Genomic DNA, 19,079 nt, shown 5'->3' on the forward strand with positions numbered 1-19,079 from the left:
ATTCCGCATGAGTTATATTACTTGTATACATATGCATATTGATTTATTTTTAATTTTCGAAATTTAAAAAGAAATATGTGGTTATTAACTTCAAACCAATGTACCATCACTTTAATTTAGTATAAGAGAAGAAAAAAAATACTCAAGTTTAATCCCATTTGAGATCCAATTTCGACATAAGGCTTACAATTTTGTGAGAATTATTTATAAATAACAACCATGCCCGATACATACGAAAATTGATTTATATAATTCTTATTCTTTCTATACATTTTGTAAGTAAAAAATGTAAAATGTCGACACATCTATTACTTAATTATAATTTAAAATATTTATGAAGCAAATCTATCCCGGTTAAATTTTTTGAAGATTTTGCTTGTTAAAAATTTATCCCAATAATACCTTAATGAAACTCCAAATATAATCAACCTTATCAAAAGCTTATGCTTTGCTTTGGTGTTTCTTGTTTCTGCCGACCTTGCAGTTCGATTAACCATGCATATACTATGTACTCAAAGTATTTAAAAAAAAAAAAAAAAAAAAAAGAGGACATAAAACCCAAAATTAACCTTAAATATAATTAAAAAAAAAAACAAGTACATATAAAACCCAAGTACACCCACCCCCACACATAAACTATGTATTAAAAGTATATAAAACCCCAATGTAGCCATCAAGTCAACTGTGTACTAAAATCACAAAAGTAAACTGAGTCTTGTTTTTCAAAAAAAGACTGAATCTTTGACATGTATATACAAGACTCAAATATACTCAACTCCGCCCATGTCCTCGCAGTTGCGTTGCTCTAATCCAATCCGAGCTCTTAGGATCAAAGGTCGCTCCCATTAATTTCGCTTACGTCGATTTTAATCGAAACCCGGCCGGGGTCTCTGTTCCTGTCCACACCAGGCGATCCTTCAAAAGCGCCGGCAAAAGACGAAAAACCTCAATCTGCTCTCTGAATTCCTCACCACACCAGTCAATTATCCAGTCCCAGTCTCATCTCCTAGCCTCGATGCAGAAAAGCTCGCTGATTTTGGCTGAGCCCGGACCCAGACAATTATCACGCGGACTCAAGAGCCCATCTTGGATCGGATCTATGGCCGATAGAATACCTCTCCGAAATCTCCGTGGTTTTGGCGCCACGTGCCCGTCTACAATATGTTGGAAATCCAACCCACCTCTCGGCTTAGGATCAAAAATAGCATATCAAGGAATGCCTTGAATCATCGCTTTGACAAAAGAACCGTTCTTCCGAATACCTTCTTTTTTGAGGGCCGAGAAGCTCTCAGATGATTACTACCCAAAAAAAGGGGGTTAACAAATCTTTACCACGCCCAAATCCGCACGTATGTGCGCTAAGGTTATGTTTATAACTTAACTCACTACATTGATGAGTACTTTTAGATGGGTAAATTTTCTATGAGATTATCCCTCAGATTCTTTCTCTCCAATTATCCTTAGAAAGGACAATACATTGTGGAGCATATCTTCAGCTTTCAAGTTCCATTGTGGAGCATCTAGTTCGTTCATCAATTTCAAAGCTAAGTCTTTATCTCTAATTTCGCAACACACTGATTATGGGATGTGATATTGATCTGATTCTGGAGATCAGAAAACAGCAATCAACGCATGAAAATAAAAACGCAAAATAAAGAATATACCTGTAAAATTGCTCTCTTCTTGATTATTTTGAATATCATACAATCAAAATTCCTATTTCTCACTGGAACCACCCAAAACGCAATCGATCTCCGAATTCCGACCGATCAATTCACTTGCCTTGTAACTCGTCTCTTCAAACTCTCTTCCCAACCGATTTAATCCGATCAAATCGCTCCAAAAGCTCTTATCCATCACCGTCGCGAGAGAGACAATCTCGGCAACACCGCTCTTCGCCCTCGCCGAAACCCTAGCCTCCACGAACGACCTCCGACACTTCTCCATCGCGAATCCCGAACACTTCTCCTTTGCCACAGCCAAACAGCCTTCCATTTCCCTCTCCTCGCACCTCTCTCTCTCCTTGAAATCCGCGGTCCGAGGTCCGGCCAGGTTTTGCCACCACGGAGGCTTGCAATTGCTCGACGCGGTCATAGCGCAGCCGATCCTCGCCGCGGCCTCGCACTGCTCGGAGATTTTCGACTCGCAGGCTCGGAAGGTGTTTTTCCAGGCCGCGGCGTCGCGGAATGCGAGGACGAACGGACCGGACGGCGAGGACCGGACCGGGCCGCGGAGGAGGGGGAGAGGCCGTTCGAAGGCGATCGTCGTGGATGACTCTGAGTACTCTTCGAGATCGTGGTTCGAAGAGATGTCCGCCATGAAATTGGGGCTTCAGGGTTTTGGGTTTATTACCAAGAAGTGTTTAGAACTGTAGATTTAGGTTGAGGAATTCGATAGTAAGAGTACAGACTACAGGGTTACAACTTAGAATACATTCTATTCTATATATATAAAATAGAATGTATTTTTTTAGTGTATGTTTATCTTTATTTTATTTCATACATATATAGATTATAGAATATGCAGTAGTATTTAAAATAAAAAAATATCTGTTTGATATATGTACTATAATAATCAATCCACAATAAAGTATTAATTTTTTTTTAAGATTAATTTTCTATAAATATCATTTCCTTCTTCTTTTTATATATTTATAATTTAAATAATAAGAAAAATATATATGTTTCAATTAGTAATTTTTTTTGTGAGTAGTTTTTTTCCTACAAAAAGAAAAAAGAAAAAAGAAAAAAGAAAAAAGAAAAAAAAAGAATTCGTCAGTCGCTTGGTTCGATTCCTGAATACAACAACATTTTGCTTAAAATTTAAATGAAAAAAGACTGCAGCAAAAAAGGATAAAAAAAAATAAAAACGACAGAAGGAACGAAAAACGATAAAAATTCGTCAAAACGACAACGAATGCTTTGATTAATAAAAAACGACAGCACTAAAAACGACGAAATAAGAAAACGACAATAATGAAAAACGACGAAAATTGGTTTAAAACGACAACAAATAAAAGGAAAAACGACAGTAGAGAAAAACGACAATAAATAAAAACGACGTTAAAAAAGACGAAAATTGGTTAAAAACGACGACAAAGGCACCGACACAGCAAAAAACGACGAAATTCGTCAAAAACGACAAAACGACTAATTTCGGCTAACGAAAGACGAAAAATAATTTGAATTTGAAGAAAAAACGTCAGCCGTGAAAAACGATGAAATTCATTAAAAAAACGACAAAGAAAAAGGAATAGAAACGACGAAATTCGTCAAAAACGACAATTACACGAAAAATATGCCTTTCGATGCTGCTAGTGTGCCGGCAGCGAAGTTCCAAGCGAAGAGTCCAAGCATCCAAACAGAAGCATCTCCAAAAGACAAACACAAACAAATCATAACCTAACATTGTAATTATTCAAAATTCTTACATGGGAATACACTTTATATTCTTTGTAGATTACCACTCTCTCTTCGTAATAATAAGCTAACCGATATTGTACTGTCCAACCACAGATTTCAATTACCACTCTCTTCGTAATAATAAGCTAACTGATATTGTACTTTCCAACCACAGATTTCAAAGTTTCATGAATTATCGAAGATAAAACCCTCACATTCTAGTTCTAACCAAGGGGCCGATAGATACTCCGTAATGGGATATCACAGAACTCAAAGTACTAGGTTCACCAGCTGCAAACAAAATGAAAATAAAATAAAAAAATAGAATAAAATAACATCAGTTTCACTTACCATTTGAAGGTCACGACTCCCAGACGTGCTCTCGACTAGGTGTGGCCGTGCACAAACGAGACATTTGAGGGCATTGGAGAAGACAAGCCAGGATTCATGACCGACCGACCGACTTTTCGCCGAGCAGTCAAATGTGGCGGAGATGTCATGATCAAGGTTCAAAATACCTGAAGGACTACTGAGATAGTTGAGTCATCTTCATCCATCGGTGTTTTGGACTGAGATAGTTGAGTCATCTTCATTTGCAGCTTCAAAATAAACGCGGAGGAATTAATCAAACCCTTCTCTTCCCTTGAATCAACCCATCACTTACCATGTCATCTTAAGAGTCTAAACAGCCTCTCAGAAGCACCTTGAAAAGTCCCACTGCTTAGTTCACTTCGTTCGTCGATTGTGCTGTGTCCCATATGATCACATCAGATTTCCATTTCACAGATTTTCCTTTGGCTCAAGCAAATGGAAAGTTAAAAAATCAAACTTGAGAGCTTTTTTATTTAAAAAAAAAAAAAAAAAAACCCAACCAACCAGAACCTAACATTGTTATTCAAAATTCTTACATGTGTATATACTTTCTATATTTTTTGTAGATTACCTCCCAATAATCTGACTGATATTGTACTGTGCAACCACATATTTCAAAGTTTCATGAATAATCGAAGGTAAAAACCCTTTTGCTGTAGTTCTAACCAATGGAACCAATGGATACTCGGGACAGGACAGAACTCGAAGCACTATGTTCACCAGTTGCAAAAAAAGAAAAAGAAAACACATTTCAATCAAATAAATAAAATAAAAAAAAAACCAGAAATTTCAACATCAGTTTCACATAGCATTTAGCGGTCGCGACTCCCAGAAGTGCTCTCAACTAGGTGTGGTAGTGCACGAAGGAGATTCTTGAGAGCATTGGAGAAGTCGAGCTGAGATTCATGACCGGACCAACTTCACCGAGCAGTCAACTGTGGCGGCGATCAGGGACGAAGCCAGGAATATAAATTAGGGGGGGCGAATTTGCAACAAAAAGTTCAGGGGGGGCTGATTTGTAAATTTTGAGGGTAAAAAAATGTAAAAATAAATTAAAAACTGAGTAAAAAGTGCAATTTTTTTTTTTGAGGGGGGGCTATAGCCCCCCTGGCCACCACTTGGCTTCGTGCCTGGCGGCGATGGTCATGATAAATAAACTTTAGACAGGTAGGAATGTAAACAAGAAAATAGCAATGAAGATAAAACATAAAAAATAAAAAATAAATGAGAAAAATATAATAATATCCATATGCAGAGGATCGCCAGAATGAAGAGTCAACATAGAAGGAGTTACCATGGGGTCGCATCAGGTGAAGATTCAGACCCAACCACATTGGCGAATGTGCCCGCAGAGAGGCTATGTCCCCGAGTCGCCAAACACCACACCAAAGCTGTGATGTTCCAAAAGTCCCTCCACAGTCCACAGAACTCCAACGAAAGCTGCAAAGTATTGATTCATTTGTGTTGAATGATCTAAACTGACATGAAATGAAATTGCGGAGCTGGATAAAAAAAATAAAGCCAGAAAGAGAAGAGAAGAGACAAGTTCTGTACATAACACCGAGAAGGCTGTTGACACTGCAAAGGACGTAATCAGATGATGGGATATAAGGCTCTACTCACTATAACTGCTCATAAGGTCCATAACGCTGAATTTTTTTTTTATTTTTTTTTATTTTTAAAATAAATGAGAAGCCTTGCTTGCATACTAAGGCACACGGGGTTTCCGATCCTTGCATTACACCCCTGGAGGCCTTCGTCTGAAATGGGGCTCGGTTTCCCGGGAAGGGTAAGCCCGACTCGCATACAGTTAATTTTGCGAAACCGGACTAGTTCTGCGGCCATATGGTTCTGAGTTAAAAACCATTTGCTATTGCGAATGGAATGCTCAATCACTACGATACATACGCAAAACATATCACATACCGTGTGGTGTTAAGAAAATCTTCAGAAATCGGTGGCTATATCAGACTTTCACAATCAACAATCAAATAAAGCTCCGATCTTTTGTCTGTAGCAAATACAAAACACATTCACAATCAAACAGTTAACAAATGATGGAAAGGAAAATAAAGATTACTAGAATCTCCCACAGCGAGCCTCGGTGGATACCAAGCAGAGGCACTACGGCTGGGCATAATTAATACCCAACCCACTCGCGAGCTTCCGAGATTTCGGCGCTGACGAGTGACGCGAGCCGATAGTGGAGCCGAAGAAAAACCCAAAATAATGGAATGAAAGAGATTGTTAACTTTATTTCACAGCCGCACTGTACTTCGAGGGATGAGATGTGCCTCCACGGCGAAAAAAGACGGCCATTTCATCCACACCCTAAATTGCCCTGGCCATACCCATTTATGAACCGTAAAGGGAAAATTAAACGATAAAAGAAACGCGTTATGAGCTTCTTCGATAACGTTTTATAACAAGAAAGAAGGGTGAATTCATCAGAATTAATCATTACCGTTAGTACCTGAGTGAAGAGAGAAAGAGCTTCTCCGGTGAATTCATCAGAATAAACATTACCGTCGCGGGATCTCAATTTACGAAGACCTAGATCAGAGAAGTGAGAAAGAGAGGAGAAAGTGAAATGAAGGAAAAAAAAGAGCAGTACCGTCGAAACTGAGACAATTTCTCGAGCCCAGACCAGAGATTGAAACCCGGTATTAAAGAAAGGTTTTCAAGAACAGAAAGAATTTCAGGAATTGTGTTGGGTTTCAAGAACATGACAATAAAAGGGAATAAAGAAGAAGGAAAAAGGAATGGAACGAACGGGAGTTACATTTCACATATAGCCGATCGCACCGACGAGGCTCGCGAAGCCCTAGATCGGAGAAGAGAAGAGAGAACCAGAGGCTCTGGAGAGAGTGAAATGAAGGAATTAAGTCCCGCCCATGCTTATATAGTCTCTCTCCTAGCTGAGCTGTTAACTTGTATCTATCCAACGGATACAAATCTCGTTGATTAATAATAGGGTAATTTAGCAAAATAACCAACTTAAACGTTGAGAATTGCTAAATAGCCAATGTTTGGTAAATAGTAAGTAAATAGCCATTTTTATATATTTACAATATCAAGTAAATAGCCACTGACATATTAAGCCACGTCATTATTTATGGCTATTTACTTAATATTTATCAAACATTGGCTATTTAGCAATATCAAACGTTTAAGTTGGCTATTTTTCTAATTTTTTGTTAATAATAACACGGTATTATACTAATGAAGTTACTTGGGCTTCAAGTCCCACGCCTTCATTAATTAGTCCTCTTGAATAATAGCATTGACTTAATTTTAGATCACGATTTATCACTTTATTATTGTAATTATGGACTCAGCGAGTAGAAAAATGCCCTCAAAAGTGATACATTATTATATATATATATATATATATATATATATATATAGCAAAACGCCCTTTTACTGTTCATACTACAGTAACACTCAATTTTTTAAAATTTTTTCCAAAAATACCTATTTAAGTTTTAAAATTACATAAGTAACCGTATAACAAAATTCCAAAAACAACTTTAAAAAACGAAAATTCCAGAAACAACTCCAAAAAACGAAAATTCCATAAATGACTCTAAAAATGAAAATTCTCTAAACTAACTTTAAAACGATAACAGTTATTATTACAACTTACTATTTTTTTTTTATATCTGAGTTATTATTTAATTAAAATGGTTTAAATATATATTAAAAAGTGGTAAAAAAAAATGCTAACTAACCAACAATTGCAAACCGTTCACATTAGTATCTAATTTAAAATTTATCAAGCCTCTCCGGACAACGCCGGGGCGTATTGCTTGTATCTGTTATATAGTCAAAGATAACTGAGAGACGTTTATTGAAATGAACTTTTGAAAATATGATTGATATGAACATTTTAGGTTAGTTATGTAATTTTATCAATAGTTTATCCTTTTCTGAATATTACTACCAATCACCAAAGCCCAAGCCCAAGCCAAAGCCCAAACCCCAAAAATGGCCCAAACCGGGAAAACCACTGCGCTGAGCGAAGTCTCGCCATTCTTCTCCTTCTTCCTCTTAGGGTTTATCGAATTCTCTCTCTCTCTCTCTCTCTCTCTCTCTCTCTCTCAGAATGACGAAGTTGAGAAAGCTAGGCCGGCATACGGCTCATCGGCTTTCTATGCTTAGGTGCTTAGGTCATTTCATTTTCCATTTCTCACTTCGTGTTCTTGTTGTAGCTATGGAATACTCACATTTTTCTTCTTCTTCTTCAGAACAATGGTTTCGCAGCTAGTGAAGCACGAGCGCATCGAAACCACTGTGGCTAAGGTATTATTTATGTCATAATTTGCTACAAGGAGAAGAAAATTAGTCTGAACTTCTGTTTGCGAACATTCTTGACGCGAATGTGTTCAAAAGTACTCGCTTGGGACCTGAGGAATTTATGTTCCTCATATTCTGTTAATTATCTAATTTCAGGCAAAAGAGATTCGGCGTCTGGCGGATAATATGGTCCAACTTGGGAAAGAGGTGCGAAATCGTCATCATGATTCTAGCTTTATGTGTACATGATGTTTATATTTCTTGCTTATGATGCTTTATTTGTGTTTGTTGCCTTGTTCCTCCTTGGATTAACCTTGTGAGGAAGATATCATCGTCTTATAGTTTAACTCGAAATCTCGGAGGTCCATAATCATAGGATACTAATTCGAAACAGCTAGGCATAATAATTCAGCTGTAATCGAGTCTGACGTTAGTTACTTGTATAATCCTCTGCGTTATGGAAGGAAAAACGTTTGAAGATGAATAAGTAACAATAGTGAAAAGTGGGGTCCTAATAGATACAGAATATGAAATAGAACATAAGGAAAGAAAGAAAGAAAAAGAGGTGGATTGATTTGTGTGAGGTCCTAATAGATACATAAAATGAAATAGAACAGAGAGAAAGAAAAAGAGGTGGATTGATCTATTTAGTGGAAGTTCAGTTACTGCTCTTATACTAGCACATTTCCTTTTCAGTTTAACTCACACGGAATGTACTTGTAAATAGTAGATACTAAGATGGTGAAAGTAAGGTTCTGCACAGAAGTAGATATCGCGAAGTAGGAATTGTGAATGAAAGATTGGGGATATGTGCAAATCTATTGGCACACTTACATGCCAAATGGGCAAAATGGGGATAAACTTGTCAGTGAGTCTGGCTGAGGCAGAGCGGTCACGGTTTTGAAAACATTAGAAGTTGTAACAGAATAAGATTAAAAAAAAAAAAAAAAAACTTCCTTGTCTTTGGCTCCTGTAATATTGTTCTCCGGTGGGTGATATTCAAAGAAAAAAAAATATTCATGACCATGTTGTCTTTTGGAATCGTTCGTAGGGTTCTAGAGCTGCACAGATCCGTGCCGGGGCTTTTGTCCGAGGCGACGATGTCATTCACAAGCTATTTACGGAATTGGCGTACCGATACAAGTGAGTTTCAACAAGACTCGAACCGATTTCTTTCTATATAAACTCGAATATTTTTTACCATTTGCAACAAAGTTACACCAAGTAAAGCTTGTTGTGTTGTTTCTGTACAGGAATAGAGCCGGAGGTTACACGAGATTTCTCCGGACCCGGATAAGAGTCGGGGACGCAGCACCAATGGGTTACATTGAGTAAGTCTTTTCAAATTCACTTTCGTTGTATTTCTGGCTTGAAAATCTGATCCGATCATGGTAGAAATCTCGACTTTGCTTGATGAATTCGTATCAATGTCGATTTTCTCTAGGTTTGTGGACCGAGAAAATGAACTAAGGCAATCGAAACCACCGACGCCTCAACCGCCACAGAGACCGGCTCTCGACCCGTGGACGAGATCCAGGCTTTGCAGGCAGTTTGCTCCTCCTAAAGAAGATAAAAGCTCAGAAGGTGAGAATTGACCCGAGCTTCATTGTTTTCTTTTCTTTCATTTTTCGTTTCTTTGTTGTCTGAGTTTTGATAGCGAAGGTTTCAGATAAATGAATATTGAGAATGTAATACAGAAGCGATGTCATATCTTGTGCTCAAATAAAAAAATCGTCCATTATTTTAGATGATGTTTTTCATTTGTAACATTATTTTCGTTAACCCATCTGAACAATTGTCAAGCAATTGATGTGTTATTTAAAGGGTTCTGAAGTTTTGGTAAAATTTAGTGCCAGAGTGTCGGTGAGATTATACATAATTCATTATATTTGTATTTCGATTTTGTTTTTGGGTACTCACCTATTCATTGATCCACACCACCTACCTTTGTCCACATTTGTGAACCTAATCACTACCTTTATATATATAATTAAATTTTAGATGTAATGATTTTCGGCCAGCGAAAAGGTTGCTTATGAAAGCTATTTGGGAATGTTCTTATGAAAGCTACTCATCAATATCGCACTTCAAATCTAAAAGCTAAATTTGTAAATGTGCTGTAGGTTGACCATAGCAATCTTATAGATTTATAAAAAGTAGTAGTAGTAGTTTTTTTTTTTTTTTTTAATAAAAAGTTATCCTAAATTCCCAACTAATTGAAATGACGCTATCACTTACGGGTCAAGGTTGCGTCTACATGACCCAAAATTAGTCCGACCTTTCGGTTTCTTAGCTTTGAATACACATACGAGTAGTCTCGCCAAAATATTGTTACCAGTTATCTTTCTAATATGCATGAACTGAGAATGACATATACGCGTGTACTAGGTATGTATGAAAATAAATAATAAGATATATGAGTTTGTTGTACTATATATGTATGAAAATATATAGTAAGATTATTTAATTTGATGAAAAGTTGCATGGAATGGTTGAGTAAGATAGAGATACTTGCCGATGGGTACACCGTTTCAATCAATACAATAATAAGACTAAACTGTTTATTTTTATTTTTTATAATATGTATATAAGGATAAGGTTTGTTTTATCAATGACCCAAACAACATAAAAGTAAGTCTATATAAGGTTGCTTATGTATATCCACGTGTCTTGAATCTAACAGTTTTGTGTTGGTGAGCTTTGAAGTTAAACCTTTGGTAGCTTCATGATTAAAGCCCCTACTAATTAGGCTCTTAGCCTTTCTAGTAAGATTACACTTTTATGTTTCATTAATTGATAGTTCAACAAAATGAGACCACAATGGCAATTTTAGCATTCTTAAAGCATGAAGCATTATTCGCACATTACATTCTGATTTTGATTTTTTCTTGTCGCTCAAAAGAGAATTTACGTAAAAAAAGAAATGAGAATAATAAATCAAATTTGAAAAGAAGAAATAATATTCGAGTTATGCGTCGTTAGGTGAAAATAGTTTTTGAGAATGCACTTAATACCAAAAGCCAACTTATCTATCTATTCTATGACATTAAGGACTCAGACTGAGATTTTCTCATCTGGGTGTTGAGATGTGGCAATTAACGCAGAAATTAAATAGCTAGATGACACGTGGATTCATTGACATGTTAATATGCATGATCGTTTGTTTTTCATAACATAATAATTATATTAATAAGAATAATAGGTTTTCTCAACTCACCCCGACATCTTCCAATAAAGCAGTACGAGTGGTGTTTTCAGCAACCTAATCTTTCAACTACCATATGACATTATTCTCTTTATTTTTACTCCCTCATATTCCAAAATCAAATGCTAATCTGTCGAAGTTATTATTGTACTTGTGTGTGTGTGTTTAATGAAAGTTATAATTGTGTTCAAAACTATATTTATGAGGTAATTTGTGTCATTTTCTCTTTAAAACGCGCTTTGAAAATATACTACATAAAATGGCTAATGACTGTTGATTCAATCTGTGTCTCTCTATGTTGCTTATACGTGATAATTACGACTTAAAAAAAAATTACGATTAGACAATTTTCCCAAACCCACAAAAATTTATTAACTCTCACTCAAAATATACATAGTTTAGGAAAGGCCACGTACAATTTTCTCGGAGATAAAATTTAAAAACAATCATATGATTTGAAGCATAGACCTAATTTTATAAGTTTCTTCAAGCATAATTTGCAATATGATGTCTCAGCAAAATCTAGAAATGTGATTTAACTGAACTTCCCACACCAACATCGTGATTATTAAATTAGAAAGAAAAAAAAAGAAGCTGCCGAGATAAAGACAAATTGAAATAATTTTATAAAAAAAAATGTGGCTAGTGAGAAAATAAAAGAAAAGAAAAGGGTTGGTGAGACAACAGAACAGAAAAGAAACTAGTTAGTAAATTTGAGAAATAAAATATGATTTATTGAGAAGAGAATTATAATGGACGTTTCAATTGGCAATAGAGAGACTTCAAAAACTCTATACCTTTAAACGTACTGATATTAAAATTTTCTCATTTTCTTTTTGCCTATGATCACACAAGTCAGTTCTTGTTCTCTCATCTGAAAAAATAAATACCACTCATACATATACATATATATATATATATATATATATATATATATTTTATATTTTCTATAATTTTTCTGTGTTCTTTTCATTCACATCTACAGTCTTAATATATGAGTCGTAGCTATTCCGATCACCGAGTTTGATTCATAATTCTTTGCATAAGAGCGTCAATGGGTTCTTCTCCACGAACAAGCCTTCTTCGATTATCAGCACCAATGTGAGTTTTTGTTTTATTTTCTCAGTAAATATAGTTCGACAATACTTGTGACACAAGTATTTAATTATCAACCATGTGCAGAGCAAAGGTTCAAGAACTCAGAGGGAATTTGATTAATTTTTTGTTTTTGTTTGTGTGTGTGTGTACATAATAAACAGCTCAATATATAAATTTTATATTATTAAACATTAAGATTTTGCAGCTTAGTTGTTCATCCATACACTAACTTGTAATTGACTAATTTACTTTAAACAGAGAAGATTTGTACAGAAGAAGATCACAGAGAAGCAAATTCAAGGATTCACATAAACCTTTCTTCAACCTATCTGGCACCGGGAAAATAAGCTCGAAATGCAAATTTCCTCTCCTCAAATTTGTTCTTCTAGCGATTGTCACCGGCACATTCGTTGCACTCGCATACTCGCCGGAAATCTATAATCACAACCATCCATCAAACCTAGCTTCACGGTACCGAGATCACAACAAGTCACTAATCTTATTTTTAAATATTTTTTTTAAATAAAAAGAATATAAGATCATGAGTTACTCATCTTTTTTATAATATAATTATAATAAAAAAAAAAATAGGTGGATATGGGGCGGAGGATCTAACACGCGATACGTGTCAGATTCAGACGTAAACTGGGATGACGTGTCGAAAATCATGAAGAGGCTAAACCTAACAGAGGAGCGACCGGGAATCGGAATTTTGAATTTCAACTCGAGCGAGATCGAGGGGTTCAAACGGGTCGGTGGAGTTGGGTCGGAAGTTATAGCGTTGAGGCTCGACCACGTCGGTAGGGACGTGACTTGGGAAACACTCTACCCGGAGTGGATCGACGAGGAGGAAGAGGAAGCCGTCCCGGTTTGCCCTAAATTGCCCGGCCTCAAACCTCCGAGGAATATGCCTCGGCTCGGCCTCGTGGTCGTGAAGCTTCCGTGTACAAGGAGAGGCGAGCCGGGGAAGAATTGGTCGCGTGATGTGGCGAGGCTCCACCTCCAGCTGGCAGCCGCGGGGCTAGCTGCAGCCGGGGCCCACCACGGCCCGCCCGTTCGTGTGATCTTCGTGACGGAGTGTTTTCCGATCCCGAATTTGTTTACATGTCGAGAGCTCGTCGTGCGTGAGGGACATGTTTGGTTGTACGAGCCCAACCTCGATGTCCTTAGCAAGAAAGTCAACCTTCCGGTCGGGTCTTGCGAGCTTTCACTTCGTCTTCCTACCAAAGGTGATTGCGTGCCAATAGTAATTTTTTTCTTTTGAGGTTTATGGATATATAAGAAAAACTTAATCCGATGTAAATTGTTTATTAGCGAATTTAGGAGGAGTTTACTTACAATTTTATCACATTAATAACAATGTCAATTAGGTAAATAGTCACATTTACAGTTTGATATTGCTAAATAGCTAACGTTTCGTAAATCTTAGGTAAATAGACGCTTTCATATATTTATAAACATAAATATTAGCTAATTAGGCCACATCATCTTTATGGCTATTTACCTTAGATTTACGAAACGTTGGTTATGTAGCAATTTCAAACGTTTTAGTTTGCAATTTACCTAAATTTTTGTTAATAAAATTTAAATTACTACTAAGAATAAAATAAGGTGTTCAAGTGTTAGTTTTAGTATTAAAATTTAAGGTTATAATGAGAGAGAGAGAAAAAAATAAAAGTTAGGGTCTAAGAAGAACATAAAGTGGCCAAATGCTAAGTTTTATAGATTAATTAATAAACTAACAAGTGTTATAAAAAAGAATAAATAGCAATAATGAGCCATTCTCAAATTATCTATCATGTATACCTACCCCAATGATCATAATTTATTTTACAGTTGTCAATTTCCGAGTAAAAAAAATATCATAATCCTCACAACACACTACTTGATCATGAATTACTCGTCTCATTATTATTCTTTTACGATAAAATAAACAGAAGGAGCTGTCTATTCAGACAATAATAATAATAATAATATCAACAAGAGTCGAGAGGCGTACGCGACGATCCTACACTCAGCTAACGCGTACGTGTGCGGCGCAATCGCAGTGGCGCAGAGCATACGAATGTCTGGGTCGAGCCGCGACCTCGTGATCCTCGTCGACGACACCATAAGCTCCTACCACCGGAGCGGCCTCGAGGCCGCCGGCTGGAAGATCAGGACCATCGAGCGCATCCGAAATCCAAAGGCCGAGAAGGACTCGTACAACGAGTGGAACTACAGCAAATTCCGGCTGTGGCAGCTCGCGGACGATTACGACAAGATCATATTCGTCGACTCCGACCTCCTTGTCCTTCGAAACATCGATTTCCTCTTCTCTGCACCTGAAATATCTGCCACCGGAAATGATGGGACGCTATTCAACTCCGGGGTAATGGTGGTTGAGCCTTCCGAGTGTACATTTGACCTCCTTGCGAGCCATGTCGGAGAGTTTGACTCTTATAACGGCGGTGATCAGGTAAATAAACGGATCTATAACATGCCATTTTTTATTTTATCAATATTAATGGGAAATAATTATGATCCTCTGATTTTTTTTTTTTTTAAATACTTAACCATTAGTTTGTTAATTATACAATTATATCAAATAAACCTACTTTGAATTTAATTTTAGCAGTAAAAACCACATTATTTTTTGACAACTCACCAAATGGTAGGTAATTAAAATCCTCTCCTTTATTAAATTTTCATTTATTTTAGATTTATCTTTGTGTTAAGTATTTAATCATAAGAGACACATATTAATAGTTAATTTTTTTTTTTAGCATAAAATTAACGAATGCCCTCTTCTATTTTATTAATTTGATTTTATTTCATTACCCCTCATTTTATATATTTGTCTATTTAATATATTAGAAGTTGGCCTTTGCGTTCAGAATTAAAAATCCGATTTTCACCTTTTAATTCTCCAAACTTGATCCTTACCCCTTTTAAATTGTAATTTGACACTTTCGTCCCTGAGTAAATAATTCAGGGGTACCTGAACGAGATCTTCACGCACTGGCACCGCATCCCAAAGCGCGTGAACTTCCTGAAGAACTTCTGGTCCGGCGACGACGACCGGACAAAAGCGAAGAAGTCGTCGCTCTTCGCCTCCGATCCGCCGGAGCTCCACGTCATCCACTATCTCGGCCTCAAGCCCTGGCTCTGCTTCCGCGACTACGACTGCAACTGGAACGTCGAGATCCTCCGCGAGTTCGCCAGCGACGCCGCGCACCGTCGCTGGTGGCGGCTCCACGACAGAATGTCGCCGGAGCTCCAGGAGTTCTGCCTCCTGAAGACGAAGCAGAAGGCGCAGCTGGAGTTCGACCGGAGGCAGGCCGAGGCCGGGAACTTCTCCGACGGACACTGGCGGAGGGTTCCGGTGACGGACCGCCGTCTGAGGCGCTGCGTCGACGGGATTTGTGATTGGAGGGATATGCTCAGGCATTGGGGGGAAACCAACTGGACTGACGCGGATTTCTCGGCGCCTACGCCGCCGGCGATCAGATCCACCGCCGTGCCTTTCAATGCCGCCGCCGGTGATCACCAATCGTCGACGTGATTTGTTTTTTTTTTTTTTTGGGTGTGGTTACGTAAGAGTATATTCATTTATTTAATGCAGTTTGGTATTAGTGTTTTTGTTTTTCCTACTTAAATATTGGCGGTCTTAGATTTATATATATAATTCAAGATACATATATACCAGCAAATCCTTACGGAACAATATTTTATATATTATAGCATGCATGTTTCACTTAAATATCTGCCTAAAACATCCATTATAAAAATTATATCCATACATGTACAAACTCGAACATACATAATGAAACTCCTGACAATTGAAGCATAAAGAATCCAATGAATCTCATTTATTTCAAGAATTGAGGCATTGGCTCAGACCGAGCTTGTCTCTTTTAAAAAGTCTATCTCTTGAGTTATAATTTTTCATACCGAATCCACTCAAAATTTTATCGAAATACTCTTGTGATAATTCAAAAATATCGTGGAATTTTTTTATTATAAATATATCTGGTTCTTAATACACAATAAGTTTCACAAAGATCTTTCATTTATAGATTATTTGTTAGAACGGTAGCAGATTAATGTCACTACTAGTCTAGATCTAGAGACAATATCTCGTATCAAACACTTATTTGATTAGTTATAAGTTATAACGTGGATCTAGTGCTCCGAGTGTGAGCGGAAACATATGAACGTCGATCAATGATATGGTTGTCTTTCTCAGTCGTATCTCCCCTAAACTGGACGTGTTCTCCTGGATGAAAATAGAACCAATGTTATTTTATACAATATAATTTGTCGTTTTATATTTAATTTACGAGTTATCTTATTTTATCAACATTTTCTATGAATATTACACGTCTCATATTTTATTTTCTGATAACAAATCATTTTATTCTGCAAATAAGATTTTTTTTTTTTACAATTTTCCTTCTCGTTTACATATTTATTTTACTTTTTTTTTTTTACTGTAAAATGTTTACAGTTTAAATTAACTTTCACTTAATTGTTTATAGTTTCATTTCTAATAATTTCAAAATCAATTTAATTAAAAAAAACTGCTTATTTATTGAATCAGTGAAAGCTTGAGATATTCCGGGAATCACTATCTCCAAATGAGATATTTGTAGAAATTCCCCATTCTGATCTTCATACAACCGTAGAGCCCAATTATATGTTCACAAGTATTTGGCCCACATTCTAGTATTAGTACTGTAATTGGGATTCTATATTAGACCACCTAAAGGAGAAATTGACACATCTAATATTGTTTCACAATCCATTTGTCATAATCAACCAAATTGACCAATTTTACTAGTTGACACAATGTGTAAATAAGTTTTTACCTATCTTCTTCTTCCTCTTCTTTCACCTTCTCCTTCTCTTCTTTAGCTCATTAATTCTCTTGGATAAGTAGCGTAAGACAAAAACTCTTATCTTATCATTTGGATTAGTAGCGTATGAAACGAAATGTATCACTTTGAAGTTTAAAGTTGGAAATAAAAGATAGAGAGTTATCATGACGAAAAAGTGTGGATTGTAGACCAAGGGCTTGTTACACGATAATTTTGTGTTTTTTCTTATGTGATGGTTGAATAGTTTTTGCAAGTCCACATGTCAACAAATAATATCATTTGTTGACGTCTATTTCAACAAATCATGTCACTTGTTGATATTTACGTCAACAAATCAACAAACTTTCACGTTTATTTGTTGATATATATATATATATATATATATATATATATATATGTCAACAAATTATGTCAATTGTTGATATTTATATGTCAACAAATTCAGATTAAAAAAAAAAAATCTTGACAATCAGTAAAAAAAAAGTTAGAAAAAGAGAAGCTAAAAATGGATAAATTTTTTTTTCTCTTTCTTTTATTAGTAGAATTGTCCAAATTAGTGTTTTGGTAGAAAATGGATTAATGTCAATTTCTTCCTAATTTAGTCCACATGAACAATTTTTTTTATTATTATATTTTATTTTTTATGAGAACATGGGCAATATCACCAGATTTTGCTAAGAACTCTCAACATATGGTTGAGGAAAATGTAAAAATTACTTGAGTTTCTCGTTTTCAAATTTTTTTTCTTATAATAGCTCACTCTGCACTCTTATTTCGAGAATGACATATTTAATGTGTACGTATAAATCGCAGGAATATTTTTATCCAGATATTCAATTCACTACTCAGGCAAAAGATTTCACACGTGAGACGTTTATGCGTCTCATTCGAGATAGCTACTAATTTTTCCTAGGAAAATTGTAGTTGCATTATTTAGATTTTAAAAGAAAGCATTTTGCTGAACCTACAGCAAAGCAAATCCCTACTTACCAAAATCCAACTTTGTTTGCATCAATATTTAATTGATTTGTTTCGCCAACCCAATTAGAGTAATAGATATATTGCCAAATTTTCAAAGTGGATAGTAGTGTTGCCAAGAAATAGAAAATAGAGGTGAATATGCCACACACATACAAAAAAAAAAAAAAAAAACCCTACAGATGCAAGTAAATAAGCCAATTAATAACTGAATTATTGCGCTACTACATGTGTAAATCATTTTTTTATGTCACAAAAAGAACTATTTGTAGTAGTGTTAATCGCTACATGTATAGTAAACGTCTACAAAAAGTCACCATTCCGAGAGACAAATTAAGGCTTGTGAGCTTTCATATACATCTCTGATTTTTCACATGAACTTGCCGATTCAATTGTACATTATCTTTTTTAATTTCGTGCCAAATTAGCTGTTATATTCACGCTACAAATAAAAATAATGATCATCAATTGCCTAGAGAATTCTCTGCAAGATCACGAGATCTCTAAGCAAAATGATCAGTCAGCTTTTTTTGCCCTATCAATCAAATATACAGTGTTGATGATTGTTCTATTACACACAATACTGTAAAGCTGTATGAAATTGAGTATTAGGTGTGCCATATGTTTACACGCAATTGCAAATGAACATAACCATTTATTCCATGATGACACTCTATATAATACGTATGATTGTGTTGGAGATATAAGATAAGTGAAATAGAAGATTTCATCAGTGTATTGTATATGCATATTTATTTTATTGATCCAATCAGACAAACTCAGGAATTAGGAATTTAGCAGCTGAGAGAACAAAGTAAGATCTCTCTCTCTCTCTCTCTCTCTCACACGCACACGCACACACAATAGAAG

At 36.0% G+C, this 19,079-nt stretch overlaps 3 protein-coding genes across 6 annotated transcripts; 2 read left to right on the top strand and 1 right to left on the bottom strand.

Moving 5' to 3' along the window:
* Positions 1–552: 552 nt before the first annotated feature.
* On the bottom strand, positions 553–6,616 carry LOC149399265 (uncharacterized). Of its 3 annotated transcripts, XM_089613338.1 has the most exons (9): positions 6,556–6,616; positions 6,238–6,326; positions 6,026–6,114; positions 5,700–5,784; positions 5,068–5,213; positions 4,345–4,708; positions 4,066–4,148; positions 3,753–4,000; positions 553–2,368 (listed from the first exon to the last, which is right to left on the bottom strand). In XM_089613338.1, the coding sequence occupies exon 9, from the start codon at positions 2,317–2,319 to the stop codon at positions 1,717–1,719; it is 603 nt and encodes a 200-aa protein (XP_089469464.1). In that variant the 5' UTR covers positions 2,320–2,368; positions 3,753–4,000; positions 4,066–4,148; positions 4,345–4,708; positions 5,068–5,213; positions 5,700–5,784; positions 6,026–6,114; positions 6,238–6,326; positions 6,556–6,616; the 3' UTR covers positions 553–1,716. The 3 variants fall into 3 exon arrangements, with proteins under 3 accessions (XP_089469464.1, XP_089469466.1, XP_089469465.1); XM_089613340.1 differs by having other exon boundaries at positions 3,753–4,148; positions 6,247–6,326; XM_089613339.1 differs by lacking the exons at positions 5,700–5,784; positions 6,026–6,114; positions 6,238–6,326; positions 6,556–6,616 and adding an exon at positions 5,328–5,437.
* Positions 6,617–7,805: 1,189 nt separating this feature from the next.
* LOC149399266 (uncharacterized) lies at positions 7,806–9,914 on the top strand. Of its 2 annotated transcripts, none has more exons than XM_089610422.1 (6): positions 7,806–7,934; positions 8,021–8,075; positions 8,226–8,276; positions 9,121–9,212; positions 9,323–9,400; positions 9,514–9,914. In XM_089610422.1, exons 1-6 carry the CDS (start codon positions 7,879–7,881, stop codon positions 9,662–9,664), a joined length of 483 nt encoding a protein of 160 aa, XP_089466548.1. In that variant the 5' UTR covers positions 7,806–7,878; the 3' UTR covers positions 9,665–9,914. The 2 variants fall into 2 exon arrangements, with proteins under 2 accessions (XP_089466548.1, XP_089466549.1); XM_089610423.1 differs by having other exon boundaries at positions 7,818–7,942.
* A 2,060-nt stretch (positions 9,915–11,974) lies between these two features.
* Positions 11,975–16,179, top strand: LOC149399267 (UDP-glucuronate:xylan alpha-glucuronosyltransferase 1-like). Its single transcript, XM_089613299.1, has 5 exons — positions 11,975–12,375; positions 12,631–12,843; positions 12,964–13,601; positions 14,310–14,830; positions 15,347–16,179. Exons 1-5 carry the CDS (start codon positions 12,329–12,331, stop codon positions 15,914–15,916), a joined length of 1,989 nt encoding a protein of 662 aa, XP_089469425.1. The 5' UTR covers positions 11,975–12,328; the 3' UTR covers positions 15,917–16,179.
* The last annotated feature ends 2,900 nt before the right edge of the window (positions 16,180–19,079 follow it).

Source organism: Urtica dioica, chromosome 4, assembly GCF_054948205.1.
Source record: "Urtica dioica subsp. dioica isolate 48M chromosome 4, U.dioica_male_clone48M_v1_H2, whole genome shotgun sequence".
NCBI classification, from domain to species: Eukaryota; Viridiplantae; Streptophyta; class Magnoliopsida; order Rosales; family Urticaceae; genus Urtica; species Urtica dioica.